The sequence below is a fragment of the Ambystoma mexicanum genome, chromosome 12 (genome assembly GCF_040938575.1).
Source record: "Ambystoma mexicanum isolate Mex_15411 chromosome 12, UKY_AmexF1_1, whole genome shotgun sequence".
Classification (NCBI taxonomy): domain Eukaryota; kingdom Metazoa; phylum Chordata; class Amphibia; order Caudata; family Ambystomatidae; genus Ambystoma; species Ambystoma mexicanum.
The window spans coordinates 365001573-365027259 of NC_090936.1; the positions used below are offsets into that span (position 1 = coordinate 365001573).

Consider the following 25687-nt stretch of genomic DNA (forward strand, 5'->3'; position numbering starts at 1 on the left):
TGGCTCCCCTTTGGGAAGAAGGAATGATTTGTCCAGATTCGTTACACTACCAATTTTGTCTCTTCATATCGTATTGCTTCTTTAGCCAACAAAATGTTAACAGCAAATTGTTTACTCCTATGCCTCATAGTCCAACACAGTGTATGGAACACTCTTTGTAAGATACACAATGAAGCCAATGTTCTGCCAGCACTCAGTGCCCTCACTTTATTAGATAGGACCATGAATCTAAGCGTTGTTCCACCCAAGGAGTATATTCGCTCTTTAAAAAATGTCCAAATAATTGAGCTGTAATGGGAGGTAGATGCAGAGCTTTGCCAAATTAACATTTAACATAATTTATCAATGTTTTAAAGTATGGTGTCTGTTCTGTGGATTTGAGATACAAGACAAATCTGCAAGTCCCTGAAGACAAAGCACTTTATCGATAACCAGCATTCTATTGGCAGCTTAACTCTATCCTTCAGCTGACGATCCTTGATGCTCATGTAAACTGGGTTGGAAGCACTTCATTAGTATGCAAGAGCACAAAGCTTGTATTACCTTTTCTTGGGTAACACTATTAATGGAAGGGGTCCTGATATTGCAAACCCATTTTTACGTGCCATATTTCTCACTAGTTAACATGACAGTCATAGGATACAACCCAGTGAGGACTTAACTTTCAACATCTCAATCAGTGCTCGCCGCTACTGGAACTTCTGATCTTACCATGTTTAATTGTAATATTCCCTGTGGTGAAGTTTCCGGTTTGGTTCCACTGGTGCTCAGTTGGTTAGTTTTATCGTGCAATTCGGTTTCTATAAATGAAGAAAAGAAAATACAGACAACACATTGAAAAACAGTTTGAGGTTTTATATGCATTGTTCATGGCTACCAGGCACTCTGAAAAGTTGCTCTGCTTCCACCACTGTTCATGCAAATGCCTCTGTAAATTAAATTAAACACTTTGTCTATTTGGTCACATTGTGATGTTTCCCTCAAGAGGAAGAAGGGAATACAGTTGTTGAATTCCTCAGAGAAAACACATGCCATCCATGCACTCATCTCCACAATTGTCAGGTATACAATACATTTAACACCAATGTGTCTATAACGGTTGTTCAGTCAGGCTACAAATCAACTGTAAATAACGAAAACAGCAATATTGAGGCCTTTAACCCAACACTCACTCATATTTGTGTCATTCTCTTCCTCTGTGGGAGGAAAAGCAACTAGCATTGCTCATGTAACAGGCACTTCCAAGATGCTGTATCATGAAAGCTAAATGGACAAATTGACAGTGTGCATGAGAAAAGTAAAGCTAAAATAGACTAGTGAGTGGACCTGCCAAAGGCAATTTTCAGACCTAAAGCAAAGATGAACGGATTTTGTTAAAAGAGTTGGGGAAGGGAGATCGCCCCATGTCTTGGCTCCCTTCTCTGGGCCTCGGCATATCAGGGGATGAGTGTTGAGCATGCCAAAGCCAGCACACCTGAAGGAGAAAGCATTACTCCCAAGCACTCTTCTGGGCATAGCAGGATTCACAAACCCTTGTATAGAGGCTGTGATCTGCAACTCCCAACATAGGTTTTCAGAGAATCTAACATGACAGCCTGCAGAATCCAGGAGGCCTTTTGCAACTGTGGAGTTTCTTGGTCGAAACCTGGGTTTCGACCAAGTAATGTCTACTGGATTTATAAGACAGCAGTAAACGCAGGAGAAATTCTGGACCAGCACCATTGGCCATGTACTTACTCTGGGAGGCAATTTTGGAACTGAGGAGAGATGGGCATATTGTGGGGCACTGGCATAAGCAGGTGGGGAGCCGTTAATAACTAGGCAGTCTCCTTTTAACCCCCATGTGTTCATTGCAGGGCAATGCACAACAACCATCTAAAAGGTGACCTGGTAGTAGGATGACTGACGCTAGTTTGACCCTCCTTAATGTACTACTGTGAGAAGCTGCCCTTTTAAAAAATAAAAATAATAATAATAATTTAGCATTTATATAGCGCTACGAACCCTCAAGTATCTCAGCACTGCTCATTATTACCCACGGTGTGTGGTGCTCATTTGTCGACCTCGGAAAGATGAAAGGCTGAGTTTGGCCCTGCCGGGATTCGAACCTGCATCAGCAGGCTCTGCACAGATGTCAAAGCGAGCGCTCTAATCGCTGTGCTACTGGACCGGCATATGGTTTGGTGTGCTCCAGTTGGGTCACTAGAACCTACTTGGGGCAGTTACATCCTCCTCAAATACTCAAGGATGCCCTCTCTCAGCACACTACAAATAAACCACAAAAGAATTCTGCAACCTTACCAATCAAGCTTCTGCTAATCGTGTAAATAAACAACTCGTATTGGCTCAATCACATTGTGGGATGCCCAATGTGTTAATTGGGCATATGACATCACAAACTCTATACATTAATCAAAATACATGTACTCCATAATTTAGTTGGTTATTTAAAGACAAACGAAATCAGCACTTTTGCCATGAACTGGAAAATTTTGCAAATGCACAAATGATTAAAAGTGATGTCTGGAAGGTAAGAGGACATTGCTACCATAAACATCAGTGAGGGGGGATAGCTCAGGGGCAACGCATTTGTCCAGGAAGCAAGCCAACGTTGCACGGCATAGGTTCGAAGTCCGATGCCACGCTTAGAAACCAATTTCTGGTATAAAGCGTGTTATAAAAGAACAATTATACAATCAGGTGGGAAAAGTAGTTGACAAGGCCATCACCCAAACCTTGGCAAGAGGGGGTGGTGCGAGCGCCTCTCAGCCTGGGGTAGGACGCCTATCAAGGAAGAATTCACTGCCGATCGTACCCCAGGGGAGGATCGTAGATAGCGATACAGTCCCAATTCCTGCTCCCCTTTGTGCCAGCATGCTTCTGTGCAGGACACAATCTTCTAATGCAATTCCTCTTCTAAAGATGCTTGCCAGTTTCTAGCTTTTTAAAAAAATTGCATTGTTAGTATTGTGATGGTCACTTCTCCGAAAGGCAGAGTCCTTTTCCCATGAGGTTAGGGAGGTGCGGCTGATGCCCAATAGTCCCACTAGGGGTGGTTTAATGTGGGAGGACTTCATGGGGAGTAACTCCCCATATGGGGATAAGGACAACCACCTGGGGTACAACCTGTTGAACATCACAAACCCACATTGCTTAAACTCCCTCCCCTCCATTTCAAACCACTGGATTGAGAGTACACCAATGTATTGCTGTAGTAGCTGAGATAAAGCAAACACAGAAAATACTAGGATGAATAAGAACACAGAAAACACAAGGATTACTCACTCTGCTAGTACTGAGACGAGGTGGCTCACAGGAAGCATGAGTACCACCAAAGAGCCACTGACAACAGGTGTCGACATTACGCTGTGTAAGCCCTATAAAGTTGAAACCGAAAGCGAAGGCTCTGCAGAGGACAATGGGGAGTGGCTGAGGGAGGCTGCGACAGGTCCTACGTCGGCAGGACCATACCCAGCTGAAAGCAGGTGAGGCAGTGGCACGACCTCCAGTAGGAGGTGGACCATGCAATCCTCTAACGGTATTGAGACTGCAAGGAGCCCCAACACGCAGAATTGCTCAAGAAGCTGTAAAAATGCAAATGGCTGTATGAAGTGGGAAGGAGACAGACGCCAGCCCATTAAGTGACCAGCGACGTACAACCAAGTCCCAGAAGGTAACGGGAAGCACAGGCAGACCAGTAGGGACGTGAAGGGGAGTGGAGTGGTCTCCACTTTATGCCAGGACAGGCGTAAAGCCCATCAGTCCATCAAGGGTTGGAGACCCAAAACAGAGTGAAGAAAGCATCTGAGGAGTGTTTCCTTGTATCAGGGTAGAAGCAATCCAACTGAGCACTATAGAAGGGTCTGGGACCCCTACATAAACAGGACGACATTATCCCCACAGCAGTGTCAGACAGAAGCCCACTGACCACCAGAGAAGGGTCTGGGATCCTAACACCACTGGAACAGGTATTCAAGGAAATCTTCCTCATCGCAGTGGCAGAGCTAAATCCACTGAAATTCAGAAGTCTTGTAACTTTGCTCATATATTGAGAGAATGCCAAGAGAAACGCCATGTTGAAAAAGAACCCTCAAACTCCAGGAGAAGGGAGCCATTCTTCTGATGGGTAAACTGAATCCTTGCAAATACACTGAAGAGATGCCATGGCAAGGGAATCATTCCCCCTGTCCCTTGTTGAGAACTACATTGAAGATTGCAGACCAGTACCAGGAGAAGGGAGGTGATTGTATAAAGTGTTGTAATGACAAGCCAGGGTAAAGGCTTCATTCCACCTGGCGTCCATTTGCAAGAGGACATTTTGGGAAGACCAACCATATACCAAGAGAAGGGAGTCATTCTCCTGGAGAAGGAACTGTTTGTTGGATTATATAATAATTTAGCTGTAATGTAAGATATGGAAGTAGGTTGTGACACAGGACGGTGGAGTTTGGTGTCGATAGACATTCTGACAGATCCTTTGGTATTAGTTTGAGGCTGTGAAACCCCACTTGGAGAGGGCTAGTGAGGTTCCCTTTTCCTCAAATACAGGTTTATAGCAACCAACATGCCACCCTAGTGTCAGCTTCCTTCTTAAACACCCTTACAGTATACATTAGTCAATAAAACAACTTTATATACAGATTCAGGATTAGTAGAAAAAAGAAAGACAACGAAAGGAACACATTCAAAAACACATATGTACATTTGCTCAAGAGAAAGTAAGAATACTAACCACAAAGGAAATTAGAAATACAGTTCATCTTGAATCTCTATAACTATGTCATAAAATTTGGTTAAATACTACACTGGATTAATGTAATTTCCATTCATATACCGCTTCCAGAGCACAGTTGGAGTTAAAGATGTGATCCCATTAGTGTATGCCGTAAATAGTGGGGTAAACATGAGTTCAAGGCTCACACATTCAATCAGTAGATATATGATCTACTCTATGACGTCTTCTCCAAAAAGTCTGCACAGCTTGTTGATTCTGAATTTTGAGCCAAGCTCCTGCTACCTCGGACGATTCAGCTATATTACATTTTAAGATATTTTCGTACTGTGATATTGGTGGGGAATGACATTCGTTACGCTGGAGGGCTAGTATGAATCTGCAAGTGAGCAATGCAAGGACCACTGTTAATTGTACCGGCCAGATTAATGGTGGCATGCTAATAATCATAGGATTCAATGGTCCTTTTGAATAAATATTTTTAACAGGAGACGGTAAAACTAGGTGCTTTGCATGTTAGTTGTCTGGACCATAATAGCAGTGTTTTATAAATATAATTGAGACAACTGTTACCTAGAAATGGAGTAAGATGGGCCTTTGACAGTATCGATAGAAGGGTTTCAGGGGTTGAGTTGATACATTTCCAGTGTAAAAATATCTGTTTTTTTAATAGCAGGGAATCTAAGATATACAGCCAAAATTTGAGATAAATATAGTTGGAGGTCGAGGATGGTAGACTAAGTAGGGATTTCATGGACTGTGTTTCTAATCAACTTAGATCATTTTTCTGCTCGTTTGCCCCCATTTGCACCCTGTACATAATACTTGTACATTAGCTCGGTAGAGCTTATGGATCGTATTATTAGTGCAAGAACTTTTTGAGAGCACCCAATTGTTGGGTAGTCTTCGTACCAACCAAATCCATCTGTGCTGGCCAGGAAAGTCTGTCATCTATAATGGTGCCTAGGTACTTTTATTTGGAAAGTCTTTCGAACTTGGTGTTATTTAGTAACCAAGTGTAAGGTTTAGATTTAGTAAGAATGGTAGCAAAGGCCATACTTTTTGTTTTAGCTATTGTGAGAAACCTGAGGTTATTCTCACTCCTACTCCCCTTGGGTCCGCTGCGCAGGGGGCCAGGGAAAGGCCATCGCTCTTGGATCCTGACACTCAGAGTGGAGAAGCGAGGGAGGATCACCTGGGTGGAGGGTCCTTGAGGATTGGGAGTAGGGATCTCTTGAGCGAGACATTGTATCCCTCTTTTCCTATGGACAACAAACCTAACCTCCCCCAACCTTTATGGGCTTTTATAAACCAGCACCCCTCATTTTCCCACACGGGACTCTTGATAGTACTGGGACGAGGAAGAGACGACTAGGAGTTATGCACACCAACATGCAGCTACACCACTCTGCTACTGAGACAAGGAAGGCGGCATCAGAGGAGTACCATTGCAAAGACCAGGCATGTCTTACTAATGAGCTTAACCACATGTGTTTGTAATCTGTGCGCTCTCAATTGTGTGCTGCATTTGAGTATTTTCTTGGAAAAACGAATTTAGGTGTGATTTACATCTGCATTCTCCATTAAGTGCTGCTTTTGAGTGCTTTCTTGGAAATTCGACTTTAGGTGTGCTTTACTTACATCGGTGCATTCTCCACATTGTACTACTTTTTAGTGCTTTATTGGAAATTTGAATTTAGGTGTGCTCTTCATCTTTGCATTCTACATTCTTTGATGCATTTTAGGGTTTAATTTGTTGGAAATTCGGATTTTTGGTGTGCTTTAATATCTGTGCATTGACCATCATCCATTGCACACAACCTTCTGTGCCTGCCTGGCTGCTAGGCCACCTGGCGATTTCCTGAACAATGTGCAGCTCCCGTGTCTCTCGGTCTCCTCTGCTACTCTATGGCACTTTTTATCTCCCCACTCTACTGCAACTGCTACTCTATCACCTATCATACCCCTCTCACGAAGTCTGGAAGATAAAAAGCTGAAAAAAGCTTCTCAGGCCTACCTATTGCTGACACCTACGTCAATGCCACTTCTACGCAGACTATCACAGACATACTCTTTTCTGTCGCCTCCCCTGACTTATGGACCCCCCGATCTGGTCTCCACTCTCTCCCATTTCTGCTCCTCACCCATTAATGGTAGCACAAGGTGGGAAGTACCCCTGTCATACTTCTCATCCTCTAGGCGTAACATTGATGTCTATCACGGTGGGCAGTCATAATGTCGACAGTCAAAATGTCGACAGTCAAAATTTCGAAAAATAAATGTCGAAAAAAATAATGTCGACAAACAATGTCGACATTTTTTCGATATTTTTTCGAAATTTTGTATTTATTGTAAGAATAAATAAATATATAACTAAGATGTGTTGAGTATGAGGGGTATGGAGGGGTGTGGGGGGGGGGGGTGGTGAGGGGGGGTTGGGGGGACCCCCCCAATAGTAAAAGATACTCTTTTTGGTTATTTATTGAAAAAATAAATAAATAAATATATAATTAGAATGTGTTGAGTATGAGGGGTGGGAGGGTGGTGGTGGGGGGGGGTGTGGCAGGGGGGTGTTGGGTGAGGTGTTGATAGTTTTAAGTGACATTTTTTTGTCGAAAAAATGACTTTTTACATTATAAGTATAGGATGTCGACATTATTGTTTTTGAAATTTTTTTTTCGACATTTTTGTTTGTCGACATTTTTTTTTCGACATTATGACTATAAACCGTCTATCACAATGGCAGTTATCATAGCCCAAAGTTCTCAACCTCCTCTGCTTCTTCTCGATCAGCACCTGCCCTCTCAAACTTCGTCCCTTCTTCTGACATTCCTCCTCCTTGCTTTACTCTCACCTATCCACCACCACAGGTACCACGCCCCTGTACCCCCACGCAGAAAAACTTCAAAGGTGGTAACAAGCCTCACCTAGCTACTTTGAAAGCTCACTGACAACTGCCTCCTTCTCAAAGACTTTGACCTAGACATCCTTGCTCTTACGGAGACATGGTTCAATGCCAGCAGAGTCGCTGCTCTTGACACTCTCCTTCCTGAGGCCTACAAAATCCTCTCCAAACCCAAACCAAACAGGCCTGGAGGGTGTGGGGCCCCGATTTTCCCTTAGGGGATCCCTGCTTCCATCATCCCTACTCAATCCTATACCTCTTTTGAATGCCTTGTCTGCAAGCTTGGGGTCTCACCTACTCTCTCTCTTCCTCTCTGAATGGGCTAACCTTGCCTCTTCCCGTTCAACCTCTTCTTCCAAACTTCTCCTCCTTGCTGACTTGCTGGAATCAAACTCACAGTTCTGTGTCCTTTGTGAAACCATCTCTCTCACTATGCTTCCTTCCGGCCCGAGCCACACAGCCAGAAACACTCATCTCTGGTGACATCCCTATCTCTAATCCGGTCACCACCCCACTCTCCTGGTCTGACCACTATCTCCTCTCGCCCACGGCCCCCTTGGTTTGCTTACCTCCACCCTCCCCCCCCCCCCCCCCAAAGCACTGCCATCCTCCTTTGCCATCATCCGACCGATGAAGCGAGTGTCAGTCGCTGCTTCTGCTTCCACCTTCATCCCCCCTCCAACTCTCCTTCCGACACTGTCCTTGCTAATCGGCATCTCTCCATCTCCAACACCCTTAACATCCTTTCCCCTGTCATGAGGATCTGCCTAAAACCTGCCTCCAAGAACAATGGCTAGTATGACTCCGATCTAGAATCTCTGAAACGCAAGTGCAGAGTTGCTGAACGGAGGTGGCAGACCTTGGGTCTATCGTCCGACAAACTGGCCTGCCTCCTGCTCCAAAGGCAATGATGTTTCACTATCCGCTTCACGAAGTGGGCCCACATCCAAGCCTGCATCTCTGAATCTACTAACAACATGGCTAAGCTTTTCCAAACCTGAAAGGAACTCGCCAATCCTGCTGCAGTCTCCACCTCTACCCTTCCTTCCACAGGTTCTCTGCACCGCTTTGGCTTCTCAATTCCATCAAAAACTCAGGACATCCTGTCCTCACTCTCCACCCCATCACCACTCTTGCTCCTGCTCCCTGCGTCCCTTGGCTCCCTGCCCTCTACCCCCTCACACTCCTCCCTACTGCCCACAGCACTGGACAAAATGTCTAATGTTGTCCGCTCTATTAAGGTCTCCTCCAAACAGGTGCTCCCTCTGCTCTTCTAGCATCATTAAGGACAACATCTCCTCTCTCACCCCTGCATTCACAGACGTCTGCAACTACTCAGTTGCTACTGTCTCTATCCCTCAAGCACTCCCTTGTGCACTGTCTCATAAAAAAAGCGGTCTACTGACCCCTCCTGCCCGGTTAACTATCGCCCTATCTCCACTACCCCCTTCCTGGGTACACTCTTGGAGAAGCTGGTCCTCCCCCCAACTTACCCTCCACACTGAACTTGCTGATTGACTACGTGACCATCAATCTGGATTCAGGACATCCAGAGGCACAGAGCCTGCTCTCCTGAACACCCGTGAAATCATGCTTGCAAATCTCGACTCCAACTCTCCCGTTGTTATCATTCTCCTTGACCACTCCTCTGCCTTTGACATGGTCAACCACTCTATCATCATAAAACGACTGATACCCTCTGCATCACTGACCGGGCACTGGATTGGCTTACCTCTTTCCTCACTAACCGCCCTTCACAGGTGCAACTGGGCCCTTTCTCCTCCACCACCACCACACTCTACCTGTGGAGTTCCCTAGGGATCTATCCTATCGCCATGGCTCTTCAATATCTATCTCGCCCCTCTGGCTCAACTAATCATTTCCTACTTTCCTCATTTGCAGTGCTATGCCGAGGAGACACAGCTTCCCTTCAAACTTCATTCTACTACCTCCTCCATCATCCCCGATTATCTGTCTGCCATTCAGGCATGGTGTGCAGCCAACGATATCAGTCTTAATGCCAGTGAGATGGAGATACTTCTCTTTGGGACACCTATGCCCTCCTTTTCCACCTATCCTCTGGCCACCCTCTCCGGGCACCCTACCCCCACCACCCTCTCCGGGCCTCCTACCCCCACCAACCAGTGATACCATAAACATTGGTTTCATCTTTGACTCCGCTCTCTCCTTCACCCCTCACATCATGCACCTCACCAAGGAGGCACACTTCCAGCTCCACCACCTCCGAGGCATTCTCCCTTTCCTCACCTTCCCCCAGAAGCTCAATGTCTCCAAAGCTCTGGTCCTCTCTAGGGTGGGCCTAGTGCAACAGCCTCTTTCTCAATCTCCCTCTTTCTGCCCTACATCCCCTCAAGCTAATCCAGAATAGGGCTGCAAGACTTATCCTTGGCCTCAAGTCTAGGGACAGCATCTCTCCAGCCCTACAATCTCTCCACTGGCTCTCGGTGACTGCAAGGATCAAATTGAAGACTCTCTGCATCATCCTCAAGCCATTTCAGGGCATGGGACCACTATCTCCAACTTTCCCTCTCTAAATACTCCCCTGCTAGAGCCCTCTACTTCTCCAACTCCAATTCTTTTATAGTCAAACGCTTCTCCAAATAGAGAATGGGAGCAGGTCTCTTTCTTTGGCTGGTGCCTCCCTGCCCCCCTCACAATTGAGCCGGACCTTCCTTCTTAAGTTCTCAAAACTGATCTAAACTCTGCTTTTTTCCACCTCTTTCTCTCTTTCCCTTCCCAGCTAATCACCCCACTGCCGCTGAGACCGTTGGCCTGGTCCACATGAATCTCACAGGATACCAGGCCTTCTACCCAGTCGATACCCCCACCCCCTCATTGCACTGCCCCTGCGGGCCACTGCTTGGTGCCTCTATATCGTAGTCTATGTTCTATCTTGGAGAACAACATTCCAGGCGGGTCATTTTACGTGCTAAGGTCTGGCCGCGCTGCTGCGGGGTCCAGAATAAAGCATTTACCTACATTTACGGTGTCCGGATCTTATCACTGGCGACGAGGACAACTTTCTGGATCCCGTTTCCCTGCCCACATGTGCGGGCGACCTCGTTTGAGGGAGTTACCCCCGTCGAGTGGAGCCTAAGTCCCTGCCACCGGCCACTGGCCCCTTCCCCCGTGGGCACACTGAGTGCCTGCAGCAGGGGACGGCGCAGTCACCCCTGCTGGCTGGTGCCCAAGGGGGCGGCGCCTCAACGACTGGGAGCAGCATGGAGGATGGCAAGGAAAGAGGCGTGGGTGTGGCTGTACGCGCCCCGAGAGCCTTGATTGGTGAAGGCTCAGCAGCTATCCGGAAGTCATTCAGCCTACCCTGGAAGGAGGTTTGGGTGTGGTTGTACGTGCCCCGAGAGCCGTGATTGGTGGAGGCTCAGCAGCTATCCGGAATTGACCGTGCATGTCTTAGCACATTGGCAGCTGCGGCAAATAACCCCTGCATTGTTGGGAGTCGGTAGGGGTGAATACCTTCTGGTCGGTGTGTGCCTGCCACGTGTAAGGTGGGTGGTCCAGCCACATCGTGGAAATGCACTGAGCAAGCTCATGGCGAGCTACATGTGGCATTACGGTGACATTGCAGGTACTGTTTTTTATGTTTTTTAGCGCACTCCTGCGCCGCATGCCAGATGCTTTAGCAGCCTTAAGTTTGCATACTTCGGGTGGTGTCGGGAGGAACGTTTAGGAGGCAACCGCCCTGGTTTTGTGCGTCTGTGAAAAGATCACTGGTTTTGCCTTAAGTTTGGGGGCGGTGTGGTGTCACTCGGCAGCCCTCAGGCCTTGCTGCTGCTATGGTGCATACCATTGCCAGCCCCTCCCCCCTGCCTACTTACCATCTCCGGGTGAACCAGCATCCCCGTGGGACCAGTGCATAGACGCTTTTACTTGAGGGCTGCTGGGGTTGCAAATTTCAGCGATGAGGAGGCTGCGCTCTTAAATTGCATTGGCACGGAGGGTCTACGGATTTTCCGGCATCTGCCAGGCAAAGATGTGTACATGCCTGGTGGTGGTGAAGGTGACAGAGTAGTCAGCGCCTATGAGACTGCATTAAAGAAGCTAGGAGGACGATTTGGGAGGAAGATCAATGTGGTCCTGGAACGCTATAAATTCTTTTAAAGAGCGCAAGGAGTCGGGGAGTCCATTGATTCTTATGCCACTGCATTGCGAACTTAATGGCTACGTGGAAATTTACTGGTATTCTGGATGAATACATACGGGACCAGATTATGATGAGAACCAGCAATCCTAAAATTAGAGAGAGACTCTGGATTGAGAGTGATCCACCCTTAGACAAGGTCATGGAGATTGCTAGGGCTATAGAGGCATCAAAGGCCAGTGTGCAGATCGTCACAGAGAAGGAAGGCCAAAGGTACGCTGTACAAGGGGTATTACCTCAGTATAGGAGGAGCGGCGCAGATGTAAAAAAGAGACATGAGAAAGGGGACAACCAAGGTTGGAGGTTGCCTAAGGGTAGAGATCCTTACAGGAAATGTGGTTGGTTCAGTCATGTGACTGGCGCAAAAGTGTGTCCTGCCATCAATATCGAGTGCAGGCGATGCAAATGCAAGGGACACTATGCGCGTATGTCTAAGGTCAATGGTGATGTGCAGACCAAAGGCGCAGTAAGCATGGTTGTGTCTGATGGCGGTGTTGTGTGCCAAGATACCGGGGCATTTGATAAACCCGACCAAGGGGTAATTTTACGTGTGCAGGGTACAGTACGAAGAGGACCGTGGGAGTGTGTGTCCGTTAACGGTCACATTTTGGAGATGTTGGTAGACTCAGGCTCGCCATATACCATAATATCAACAGAGGTATACAAAGAGAAGTTTGGGAAGGATGTGTCAAGCTTAAATCCCTCCGACATAAGTCCCAGTGCTTATGGTCAAGCTCCCATTAAAGTACTAGGTTATGAGTGGGCCCGAATTGAATTCAATGGGCGGTGCAGTGTTTTGGGTTGGGATGAGCAGGCGGCTCTCAAAGAGATTCACCCTGGGAAGGAAGTGCCAGTGTTGAGTGATCAGGAGGGGCCCAGTGAAACTGGGGGGTGGTTAACGGCCAAGTGCCTGCGGAATCAGTATCCGGATGTTTTCACTGATAAGCTGGGGAAGCTTTGGGATTTTGCTCACTGCATAGAGCTCAAGAAGGGAGCAATACCTAAAGTGCATAAGGTTAGGGGTGTCCTGGTTTTGGCCAAAGAAGGACTAAAATGTGAATTAGGGAATTATTGAAGGAATAGAGTGCTCTGAGTGGTTGTTTCCTGTGGTTTTGGTGAAGAAGAGTGACAGGGGTTTCAGGATGTGTGTCGACCACTGGGAGTTGAATGCCAGTATATGGGTAGATTGACACCCTTTACCAAATATCAATGAGTTGCTGTTGAATCTGGGCAGAGCAAAGTGGTTTTCAACATTTGATCTATCGGCAGCCTACCATCAGATTGACTTACACGTGAAGTCACGGCCGCTAACTTCCTTTATATCCCCTTTTGGTGCCCTTTGCTTTTGCCGCATGCCTTTTGGTTTGGCGTCCGCATCGGCAGTATTTCAGCGTCTCATGCAGTTGTTGTTCAGTGGCGTGTCTGTTAGTCATTTCCAGGATATTCTGGTTTGGGTCAGTAGTCGCATGGAACATGAGAGGGTGCATGAAGTCATGCAGGTGCTACTCCAGAAGGGGCTCACCGTGAAACTGTCAAAGTGTCAAGTTGGTGTGTCATATTTGGGTCATACTTTGAGTGCTGGGGGTGTTAGCCCCAAGCCAGAATTGGTCAAAGTTATGAAGGAGGCACATGCTCCTACAAAGACCAGTTGAGATCGTTCCTTGGGTTAACGGAGTATTATGTTAAATTAATTCCCAATTATGCAGAAAAAACGGCATCCATGAGAGCTTTGCTCAAGAAAAGTGTCAGGTTTGAGTGGTCTGGCAAATGTGAGGAGGAGTTTGACGTGGTGAAAGATGATGTGGATCGTGCCCCCTGTCTGAGGTCTTTTGATCCCAAATGTAAAACAGTTCTCACGGTGGATTTCAGTGAGGTGGGGCTTGGAGTGGTTTTGGAACAGTGGTGCGATGGTGAATATGGTCCTGTGGTGTTTGCTTCCAGGGCTCTGCGTGATGCCAAGGCAAGATATTCGAAAGCGAAGCCCTAGCGGCGACATGGGCCTCCAAGCATTTTAGAACATTTTTATGGGGTATAACCTACATTGTCAGGACAGATCATAAACCGTTGGTACATGTATTCTCCACTTGTGGTACCACATCTGACTTTTTTGGATCCTTCTGGCTCCCTCTGTGGTGATAACTTGGTGTAACTACATTGTCCTGTCTCAAGCACCTCTGGACTCCTCCATCCACAGTCTCGAGTTCCTGAACCCTCTGACTCTTGACTCCCTCTGGCTCCCTCCCACCTCCAACTTGAATTCCACCGTCAATCCCATCCTCACCTGGTCTCCTCCTATTGTTTTTCCTCCCAATTTTCCTCACTCCTGATTCCACACTGCCCTCTACTTTCCCCCCTTTATTTAAAGAACACGCTGGTCTCTACCCTCTACATTCCCGTTCCTACTATTCTGCTCCTACCTACCTATACCTAAGTCCTTGGTATGCAATCCTCCTTATCTCCTCCTCACCTCACTCTCCCCCCCCCCTCTGCCTCCCTACCATCTCCTCCTCTCCCTCCTATTCTACTCGCTCCTCCTGATGCCTAGTCCTCTCCACTATTTTCCACCCCACTCTCCTACCCATCCTCCTTCCTTTTCTCATCGCCCTAACCTTCTCTACCACCCCACTGCCAACCAATCTGCCCTCATAATGTAACGCTTACCTGTGAACTCTGCGGGGACGCCCTTGAAAAACTCTCTGGAACTTCTGACAAGGAGCAACTTCTGTAACAATGACAAGAGAACAATTTCCCTTCTTAACTACTGCTCTTTTTCTGAAAACCTCACACCATTTGTGACTGAAGAAACAACAACGATAAAAGCTCACCTTAATTCTTAATTGTGTGAGCTCTCCATCCTGCGTCACGCAGGGGCGCATGTCCTGAAGAGTGGAGACGAAGGAAGGGCACTCTGATATAATATGACTGATGTGGAACCTAGCTGAAGGGGGGAATATAGCGAATAACCAAATGGTGCCTAATATACTGAGCGGCTGGTAGCAACAGTCATTTATAACATGTTTTAACGATTGGAATGGAGATTAAGGCTCTAATAATCCCTATCTCACTAATTACCTAAGATAAATATAGAAAGGGGAAAAAGGGGGCATGAAATAACTGAACAAAGTGTGACAAGACCTAAGCAGAAGGCAACGTTACACAAGGCGTGAGCGAAGCAACGATAATGCGCACACTACGGGCAATGCAAATGAAAATGTAATTATAGAATAACCAACAACCTCTGTGACAAATAGATACAACCTCTCACGAGTGCCACCCAAAACATCTAAAAAACACTCGAAACAGTACTTGCGTGAGGAACAGCAATTTTCAGTCAGGACCTCTGAGGAGGAACGAGGGGCAAGTGACAGGAAAACAAATAACCGAAAACGGGACAGGGTGCTATGAAATGGAAGGGAAGGATAATAACAGAATAAGGACAAGACTTCGGAGACTGAGGAAAATATGACGAGGGACTAAAACAGGAGGGGCTAAATGCTGTGACTGGAATTCTGTGACGACCGCGGTAAGCGTCTGTACTGCGGGGCAGTCAGCAACGCGAAGCGCGAGTCCCCTCAGGAAACGACTACTTATAGCAGAGATCGGTCAAAGACTAGACTAGTAATGTTAGCTTTCTCAATGGCACAACCTGGCGGCCATTGAGGGAAAAGAACTTCCATTACTTTCAGTATAAATCTGACTTAATAGCAGGAACTCTCAATACCCTTAACAAGGTTAAACCTAAGGACCCATAGACTTAATTTGGAGACTGGCTGGTGATCATGACACAAACACTGCTCTCTGGAACGCCAGATCCATCTGTAACAAAATCGCAGCTACCCTTGATCTTTTCTTTCGCCTCAATCTTCATTTCCTCTGCCTAACTGATACATAGAATCCACCCCACAACACCTCTGTCCCTGCTTCCTTAACGACCTCGTCTTCCTCTTTCATCCATACCCCTCGTACCTCTGGTCGAGGTGGCGGCGTTGGTCTCCTTTTCCACCCTAAATTCATTTCCTCCTCTTGATATCCAACTCTACCCTCTTTCTCTACTTTTGAATTCCTCTACAAGTCCTTCTCTTCTCCCTACCCTATTTCCTTCCTGGTCGTCTATCAATCCCCTGGTCCTCTCTCCTCCTTCCTTGATGATCTGGATCACCTCCTCCCACTTGTTTCTCCACCTGCCTCTCCTTTAGTGGTACTTGGCGACTTTAATATCCATCTGCCTTCTCCCCACAATCTTCTCCTCTCCTCTCCATCCTTGATTCCTATCTCCTCTCCCTCCTTCCTTCACCCTTTACTCACTCCTCTGGTTCCACTCTTGACCTCATCTTTTACTCCTCCCACCACTCCTCCCCTGTCTCTTCTCTCCCCGTTTATCTCTCTGACCATGCCCTACTCTCTTTCTCCCTTTCCCCTCTCTCTACACCTACTATTACTAATCCCTCTCCCCCAATCTACTCACGTCGTGACCTCCGGGACTTTGATGCTACCCTCTTCTTCGACACCTGCTCTTCTCTCCCATCTCACCAAGACTTTGCATTACTCTCTACTGATGATGCTCTCTCTTCCCTTTCATCCTCTATCTCCACTGCCCTTGACCAACTTACCCCCTTTCTCTCTTTCGCCCTACTCGGAAACCTTCCTCAACCTTGGCTTACCTCCCATCTCCACTCTATGCGACGCCTTCTCAGGCGATTAGAGAGACTCTGGCTCAAAACTCCCTCGCTTTCTAATCGAACCTCTTACTTCTCTTACCATGCTCTTTAACTCTCTTGTCTTGCAACCACCAAGTCCTCTTACTACTCTAACCTTCTCCAGTCTCAAGCATCTCATCCTCGTCGAATTTTTCAAACTCTTACCCGTCTTCTCTCTCCTCCTACTCCCGATCCCTCATCCAACTCCACGCTTTCTCCCTCTGACTTTCCTAACCTCTTTTGCTCCAAAATCATCTCACCCCGCCAAAAAATTAACTCCCCCTGTAGCTCCCTCTCTTCTCCTCCCCCCTCTCCTCCCTCTTCCACTATGTCCGTCTTCTCATCTGTTTCTGCTTCGGATGTCTCCTCCCTTCTTACCAAAGCCCACCCCACATCCGCTCCCTCTGACCCTCTCCCCTCTGTTCTCATTCCCAAAATCTACCCTCTTCTTATCCCATACCTTACCACTTACTTTAACTCCTGCCTCTCCTCTTCTACCTTTCCCTCAGCCTTCAAACATGCAACGATTATTCCTATCCTAAAGAAACCCTCTGCTGATCCACTCCTCACCTCTAACTGTCAGGATTCGTAAATCAGGGAGGCATACTGGCAATCTTTCCTTTCCTACTCGCTTACTTTCCTCATCTGGGGTTCCTTCGCTTTTGTCACGAAGACGCTGCTTCAGAACACGGAAGTTTGCTCAGCCAGTTCGTTCTGTGTTCTTTAAGCAGCGCTGGGCTTTACCATGGAAACGCAGTCACTCTGCGTACTTGAGGTCACGTGTCTTTACACATTGTTAGAACCTCACGTGACTTTTTGGTTTTTGTTCTTATGCCCCGCCTCCCCGCTACTCGCTGCTTCTGAAATTGTTATTTCTCTTGCCGCTTCGTATCTGACTTTGCTCCTGTTGAATTTAGTGTTTTGACCCGGACCGCCTACTGGATTCCTGCTTGTGTGCCCCTCTTGTTGTTGTCTCGACCCTCGGAACTGCTATTGGAACTGTTACGGATCACGGACGTCTGCTCGAATTTTGCCCGCTTGGCTTTCGACTCCTGGAACAGTTCACAGATTTTTCCTTGTCAATATTTTGGCTTGTGCTACCATCTACGTCATCCATTCTGCTGCTACTGGAACTTTTCTACGGACTTCCTTGTTTCCCCTTGGAACTGGAGACGTTATACTAGGCGTCCGCGTGCCGTCGGTTTCAGGTGGACATTGCTGTTTACCGGATTCTTGTTTAGGCGTCCTCGTGCAGGCGGTGGGTAGGTGGATCACTCCTGCTTGCGGATCACTCCTGCTCTTCATTTATTCCTTCAGTTTTTGGACTTCCTTGGAAACTCTCATCCGGTAAGACTGTTCCTTTCTTTCTAATTCTACTTTTTGGTCCTTGTATGGTTTCCGGTTAGTTACTGGTTATTCTTGTCCCCTTAGAATTCTGACGCCACCTTCCCATTCTGATTTGCCAGTCAGTCGACTATAATCTATTTTCAGGTACTTGAGGTTGGGTTGTCTGAGCATTGCTATTCAAGTTGTCTTCTGTCACTAATGTACGGTTCCTTTGCAGGTTGACTGGTTCCTGTGACGTCCTCTCATCTTTTGGTCAATTGACTGGTCAGAGAGTTTCTTCTACCTCTCTGTTGGGTACATTGACAAAAAGAATTCGTCCTCTACACGACGAATTCAAAATCTTGAAGTCAGGATTTTGGTTACTTTGTCAAGGAATATCTCCTGACTTAACACTAACTACAGACCTATCTCCCTTCTACCTTTCCTTGCTAAACTCCTTGAGAGTCTCGCTTATTCTCAACTCTTCGTTCGTCTCTTCCTCCTCTCTCCTTCCTCCCTTCCAATCTGGCTTCCGACCCAAACAATCCACTGAAACCGCTCTCACTTCTAACCTCAATTCTCTCCTCGCTGCTCGGCATGCCAAGCAATCTTCCATCCTTATTCTCCTTGATCTCTCTGCAGCTTTTGACACTGTCGATCACCCACTCCTCCTACACACTATCTCCTCCTTCGGATTCAAAGGCCCTGTTCTGAAATGGCTATCTTCCTACCTCTCTTCTCGTTCTTTTACCGTCTCATGGGGGGCCAGCCCTCTTCTTCCTTCTCCCTCATATACGGTGTTCCGCAACGCTCTGTACTTGGTCCTTTCCTCTTCTCTCTTTACACCTCACTCATCGCCCCTGTTATCTCCTCCTTTGATATCTCCCATCACTTCTACGCTGATGATGCTCAACTCTTTCTCTCTTTCTCCTCCTTCACACCTGACCTCCATCTCAAACTCTCCTCCTGTCTCACAGCCATCAAGAACTGGATGTCCTCCCGCTTACTCCCTCTTAATACTGATAAAACCGAAGTCCTTTTCTTCCATTCTAACTCACTTCCTCCTCCCTTTCCTCCCCCTTTCATCCACTTTCCTCCCTCCAACCTCCCTATCTCCTCCCATGCTCGTAATCTAGGTGTTATATTTGACTCCTCTCTCACCTTTTCACAACACATTTCACTTACCTCTCGCTCCTGCCGTTACCACCTATACAACAGTCGCAAAATCCGTCCCTCCCTCACATTCAATGCGACCAAACTCATCTACTCTCTCATCTTTTCCCGACTATTCTACTGCTCCCCCCTATTCTTTGGACTTCCTGCATCCCAGCTTGCCCCCCTTAAATCCATTTACCACTCCGCTGTTCGTACTCTTTGTCTCCTTACCTCCCGTGATTCCATCTCCTCCTCGCTCTCTCACCTTCGCTGGCTACCTTTCCACTTACAGTTAAAATTCTGCTTTCTCTGCCTGGTTTTCAAACCCCTACATGGTCTTGCTCCTCCCTATCTCTCCTCCCTTCTCACCTTTTACTCCCCCTCTCGCTCACTTCGTTCTGCTGACCATTTCCTCCTCACTGTACCTCCTTCCCCCTGTGCTTCCTCCTGGTTCCGCTCCTTCCAACTCCTTGCTCCGCTTCACTGGAACTCACTCCCCCTCTCAATACGCTCTTCTACGACCCTTCCCTCATTTCGCACTTCCCTTAAATCCCTTCTCCTCCACGCTCCTCCTTGAAGGCCTCCCCTGTTCTCTCTTCCTCCCCCCTCTTTCCCTCTTCCAACTCCTCTCTCCCCACTCCCATTTCATTCTCCCTCCCTTCTATTCTTCACTTGTTCTATCCTTCTCTGTTCCCCCTCACCAATCCTACTCCCTCTCCACTTCCCTTCCCCCTCAATTAATTGCTTTTCGCCCTGTTTTGTTGTTAAATGATTCATTATGTAATTTTGCTCCCAATGTTTATTGTTGTTCACTGTATGAGTTGTTCCATTGTACAGTGCCTTGGTGTAAGGCGCTCTATAAATAAATACATCAATCAATCAATCTGTTTGCCCAAGAATAACCAAATGGGTGGTGGAATTTCAGGATTACAATTTCACAATGGAGTGTTTGCCTGGGAGGAAGAATGTTGTTGCTGATTGCTTATCTCGTTTACCGGTTGCTGTGTCCAGTAGTGAACAGGAATTTGGTGAAGTAGGTATTCAGGTTGCGAGTATTCTTCCTGTCGTCGACAAGGATGAGTGGGAGGTGGAAAGTGACAAGGATGTCGAGATGTGTTGGATCAAGGAGGGTCTGCTTAAAGGTTGGGATACAGTCAAAGGTAGGGCGGAAGGGAAAGGTTATGCCCAAGTTTTGGATGAGTTGGCTGTTGGGCCATGGGGTGTGTCTAGGGGTGAGAGATTAATACCCCCTGTGCGCGCAAGGAATAAATTGGTTGCGTTGGCTCATGAAGGTCATCTAGGTCGTTTGTTAACCAAGAGGAGGTTGCGGGAGGAATATTGGTGACCAGCCATGGATCGGGAGGTTGAAGTCATGGTCAAAGACTGCAGTGCTTGTGCGCTTAGTGATAAGAGCAAAGTTGTGCATCCACAGCCATTTTATCCGGTGGGGGTTCCCAGAGAAGTCTGGTCGAAGGTGGCGTTGGACATTATGGGCCCTTTTGATTGTTTACAGCCTGAGTGCAGGTTTCTGCTGGTTTTGGTTGATTATACCTCTCGGTGGGTAGAGGTTACACCTTTTGGTAGAGTGACGACAGAGGCTGTCATTGGGTTTCTTAGGAAAGTTTTTGATAGGGAGGGTGTTCCTGCCAGCATAGTTACGGACAATGGGGTCCAATTTGTTTCCAAGCAAATGAGGGAGTTTTTGGAACAGATCGGCATTGAGCATCATCCCACTGCTTTGTATAACCCGAGTGCCAATGGGCTGGTAGAAAGAGTAAATGGTGTAATCAAGAATGCCATTCAATTTGCACTAGCTAATGGGTTGGATTGGCAAGATGTTGTCACAGAGTATTTGTCCGCATACAGGAGGAGCCCCTCTGTTTCTACAGGGAGGACACCTTTTGAGCTAATGAGAGGAAGGAAGGCGGGGTCGAGGTTGAGGTCTATGGCCTTGGTGGCCCTTGTTGCATGGATCTGAGTAGGGTACAGCAGAAGGTGCGAGCGCGCCAGGAAGCAGTATGGTTGAGTCAAACCATTAAGAGGAGGTTGCATGTGTGTGTGGGGGATGGTGTGTGTGTCAAAAATCCTAGGTTTGTTCCGAAGGGGAGGAGTGTATTCTTGCCTTCTTTAAGGGTGGTAAAGTGTGGTGAGGGGCATGTACAATTGGAGGATGGGTCAAGGTGGAGTAAAAAAACGCATTGTGGTTCTGGATGGGGTCAAAGATGGCGCATATACTGGCAATTATCAGGATGATGGTCTTGATGGTGCTGCGCTTGATTTCTATCTGTTATTGCAGGGTGATCCGGCGTCTGCACCTGTGGAGAATGTTGTGCAGTCAAGTGATGTGGTCGCGACTGACTCGGGTGAAGAAGGGAGTTGTGGTAATGAGGTGCTTAAGGAGGTGGTAGATGCTGGCACAAGTTGCCCTGCAAGGAGGTGTGGTCCTCCTACCAGGTTGAGAGATTATGTGTGCTAATGTTTATTAGTGGAATATTTTGGTTATTATCTGGTGTTGTATTTTCATATCTTCATAATTACCTTTTCTTGTTCTTACAAAGAAATGTTATGTTTGTTTCCTGGTTGTTAAGGGGGAAAGATGTGTTGTAGTCTGGCACACGTGGAATGTTGTTCTATCTTGGAGAACAACACTCCAGGCGGGTCAGTTTAGAGTTTATGTGCTAAGGCCCGGCCGCGATGCTGCGGGGTCCAGAATAAAGCATTTACCTCCATTTAAGGTGTCCGGATCTTATCACTCTACTTCACACTCTTGGGAGTCGCTGCACCAGCACTTAGTACTTAGTCTGAGGCAACCTCCATGGCTCCCCTTGGCACTTCGCTCCCTGGCCCCCCACCAGCACTTATCCATTCCTTGACCCCCACCCATCCCCATCTCTTGCACTAATTCACTGCACTTGCACGTCCGAATACCACAGGGCCTAGTAGGACAAAGATTGTATATTTACTGTTTTGCAAAACATTTTCTCCCCAGTTCCCTTCCCATTTAGCCTTTTGGGGCTTCAAAACAATTCTGCTGTACAAGCGCCTAACACATGCTCAATACAACAACAAAAAAATAAACTATAGTCAGGGAGCTAAAAGAAAGGCCTCACACCTGCAACACCTTTGCATCACATAGGTGTATAAAAGAGGTGAGAACAGGAAAGCAAGGTGTGGAAGGTGAGACGCTGATGGGAGCCATGATGAGCCGTTCTGCAATCTGAGAAGCACACTGGGGACCAAAAATGCTGAGGGATCGGGCGAGTGTGACAAAGGAAGGAGGCCAGATGCAGGGTCATCCATCGTCCCATCAAAGGGAGTGCTTGTTCTCTCCGTGGCTCTGCAAGGGTGTCCGAGTGGTGGAGAAAGACCCACTGGAAGGAAACCACAAAGTCTGTGGCCAGCGTGATATGGAAAAGGACTTTAAATTGAGCTGGTTAGTTTCCAAGGTAGAGAAACCTTATGTTACTCCAACCGCAAGCCTTACAAAGTGAACCGCTATTGTTAAATGAAACAAGAGACTTGTACATTGTATCGGAGTGGTCGTGTGGCTTTATAAAAAACAAGCATGTTTTCGAAAGTCTCCGAAACGCTATGAACCTTTAAGCAATTTAATTATTGTTTAAGTGATCGCATACCATGGGGAAAAGGAGGAATGTTATCGAAGGTCTTCAACTACGGAAAGTGAAATATTTTCTGCATGTGACTAACGAAAAGTCAATGGCTTAGAAAGAGGAGTTAAGCAAACTAAAATTGGAGCACTTCACAAATTGTTAAAAATATAACTGAAAGTGAAAACACAGGAAGTTTGCGAATTGTGAAATTATTGAAAACTAATGCACATTGAATACCGAAACATATGGAAACCTAACACTGAAGAAAACCAATGCATATTGAATACCAAACTAAAGGGAAATCTAATATTGAAGCAAACAAGTATACATTGAATAGTGAATATAATTAAGCAACATAAGAGCGCCTTGAACTACAATTGAACAATATTAAATATAGATTGCACAGCAAATTAAATCAAACCTTGAACTCAAACACATTAAAGGCTGAAGGAAGCCTAACAGCAAACTTTAATGAGTGAATGTCATGTGCCAAGGCTACAGTTTGGAAAGGGGTGTGTGTGACAGGGTGGCAGACCCACAAGGCGACCAAGGAGAAGCCAGAGGAACCCAAGGGTATACGCTAGGCTAATTAAAGGAATCAAGTAAAGGCGACTTGGTGCACAGGAGCAAGTACCACAGAATCTGTGTGAGTCATTGAAGTCTTGGGGAAGGGAACCATAAATTTGCAGAACTAAAAGTGTTGCCTTAGGAATGGAGTCTCAAGACTCCTTTGTTTTGGATTTGTGTTACTTGAAACTTGGGTAAGGGAACCCCAAGATAGGTTCTGAACTATATTGCCTTGAACTGGAAAAAGGTCAACTTTAAGACTCTTTTTTTATGGAACTTTCTTATGCTTGGAAAAGGGGAGCTGAGAGAAAGTTGTAAACTGGAAGAAGCTCAGAACTTTAACTTAAACACTTTCTTTTGACTTTGATATCCCTACACATAAGTTTGTTCTATTTGTGAGGGCAAGGATAGGTTTTGGACATAGACGGACTATTAAGTAGAACCTTTTCACTCAAACATTCTTTAGTTTCATTCAGGTAGAGAAATCCCACCTTAGCATAGGGCAATTAAGGGTTTCAACATCCTGACATTTAAGTTAATAAATGTTTATTTTGAAACGTTTGTCTTTGTCCTCCTTCATGATGTCTTCACACTACATTGATCTTGAGTTGTAGGATATATTGACCCACTCAACGCATTGCCCCACATCACTGAGCTGCATTTGCGCAAGAAACAGCAACCTGGCTGTGCTGGCTCCTGTGCGCACCAAGACCTCCAAACTGTGTTTTGGCAGCAACAGAAAAATGGCTGCACCATCTTGCCTCACACACTTCAGGCAAAATGGAACAAGGGGAGACACTGAAAAAGTATGCCAGTGTGTTCTAAGACATATATATATATATATGGAATCAAGTGAACCTGCAGCACTGCATTGCTGCAAAAGCCAAAAATTCCCCTTCAGACTGATTAATGTTCACCCTTTCAAAATGCTGCTTTGGTGCCAATTCCACCTGTCATTCTGAAACCACTGTGAGTAAAAAGGCCCAGTCAAACCAACTCTCAGAGAAATCAAAAGCAACTTCATTTTTCCCCTCGCATGGGAACACGCGTTTATTTTTCATCAAAATGTATCCAGGCGCAGCAGTTCAAAGAGACTTTTTACTCTCTGAGCCAGGTCAAGGATAAATGTATCTATACTTTAGATAAGAGTCCCGCTGCAAGGAAAATGACTACAGCTGCCAACACAGTGGCAATCTGAGGAGCTGTAAACTGAATTAGAGAAAGTAATGATAGCAGTTTTTAATACATGTGGAAAAATGGGCTGTGCTGACTAAAGAGAAAAAATGACCTGCTTAAAACTCAACTGTTAATGAAAGCCTGCTTACTTAGCAATGTAAAGGAATTATGTTAGTGGGGACAATACACACATAGGATATCTTCTGTCATAGGTTTGTTTAATTCAAGACCCAAAGTAAGAAATTAAACAGTTTAAAACACATAGGCTGGAGTTGCAAGCTCTCAGAAAAACCTGTTATTCCAGTTGCCAGCTATGAAACTCCTCCAAGGAAGGGAGATACACCCTAAATCCAGGACATGTAGGTGCGAAGTGCCAGTTTGAAAAACTTTGAATGGGATAGGACAATGAAAGTTCACATGCTCATCAGACATTCGTCTGTTCTCCAGTCTGGGACAATAGCAGTCCTGGGACACTCACCTGTCAAGTGTTAAGGGACCATAACACCTTCAATTAAGACTCGAAACCCCCCCTTGCCTGGAAGGAAATGACAGCTGCTTGCAGTTGAAGGTAGAAAAAAAAACAGGATCAAGTAACAAAGGGACTGCCTTTTGGTGCCAGAGACTATGTTATAAAGAAACTTTAAAGACTCTTATTTCTGTAGCAAGAATTAGCAGAAATGTTAATCTTTTAAAACTTGCTAGAACTCATTGCCGCATGGGGAACAGAAGTTACGAAATATGACAGATTCCCAGGAAAGTATTAATGTGGCAAACATAAGATTGTGTACATACATCCCTGTAGACAATTCACATTTGTGTATAAAATTGTGGAATTTTAGGCAAAATCTTTAATGTGTAAAATTACCAAAATGTGTCACAAAGGCGAAACAAGGACACACAGACTGGAGGTTTGGACTAATCTGTGCTGCACATCATATGTAACCTGTGGGTATAAATTGCCAGAGATTACAAGTGTATAAAGGTATGTTTTTGGAAAAATTTCAGTAAAGTAAATGTGGGAGTTTGTGGGCATTGTAAACCTCACCTCATAAACCCAACATCATTCCATTAGAAATCCAACCAGCAGAGAGCAAGGCGGAGATTACTACCCTTGCCCAATCCTATTGCTAGGGGCGTGTATAGTAAAGCCTGCCCCTGTAATATACCGTGATGGTGTCACCTGGCATTATAAATAAGAGCCCTTGACAAAACACTGATTCCTGACTCCTACACCAGCGTCCTGTTCCCGTCTATTCCGGTCTACTCCTCTCTGTTCCTGTCTTCATCTTGCATTTATCCATCTAAACTCAAGATCCCAACCACAAGGCCAAGCATTGC

At 46.2% G+C, this 25687-nt stretch overlaps 1 protein-coding gene across 3 annotated transcripts in view; it reads right to left on the reverse strand.

Moving 5' to 3' along the window:
• Positions 1-25687, reverse strand: part of IRAG2 (inositol 1,4,5-triphosphate receptor associated 2) — a 2448326-nt gene that overhangs the window by 545529 nt on the left and 1877110 nt on the right. For all 3 annotated transcript variants that reach the window (XM_069628487.1, XM_069628486.1, XM_069628485.1), the window contains exon 28: positions 712-800. In XM_069628487.1, the coding sequence (XP_069484588.1) occupies positions 712-800 (89 nt within the window). The remainder of the gene's footprint in view (positions 1-711; positions 801-25687) is intronic.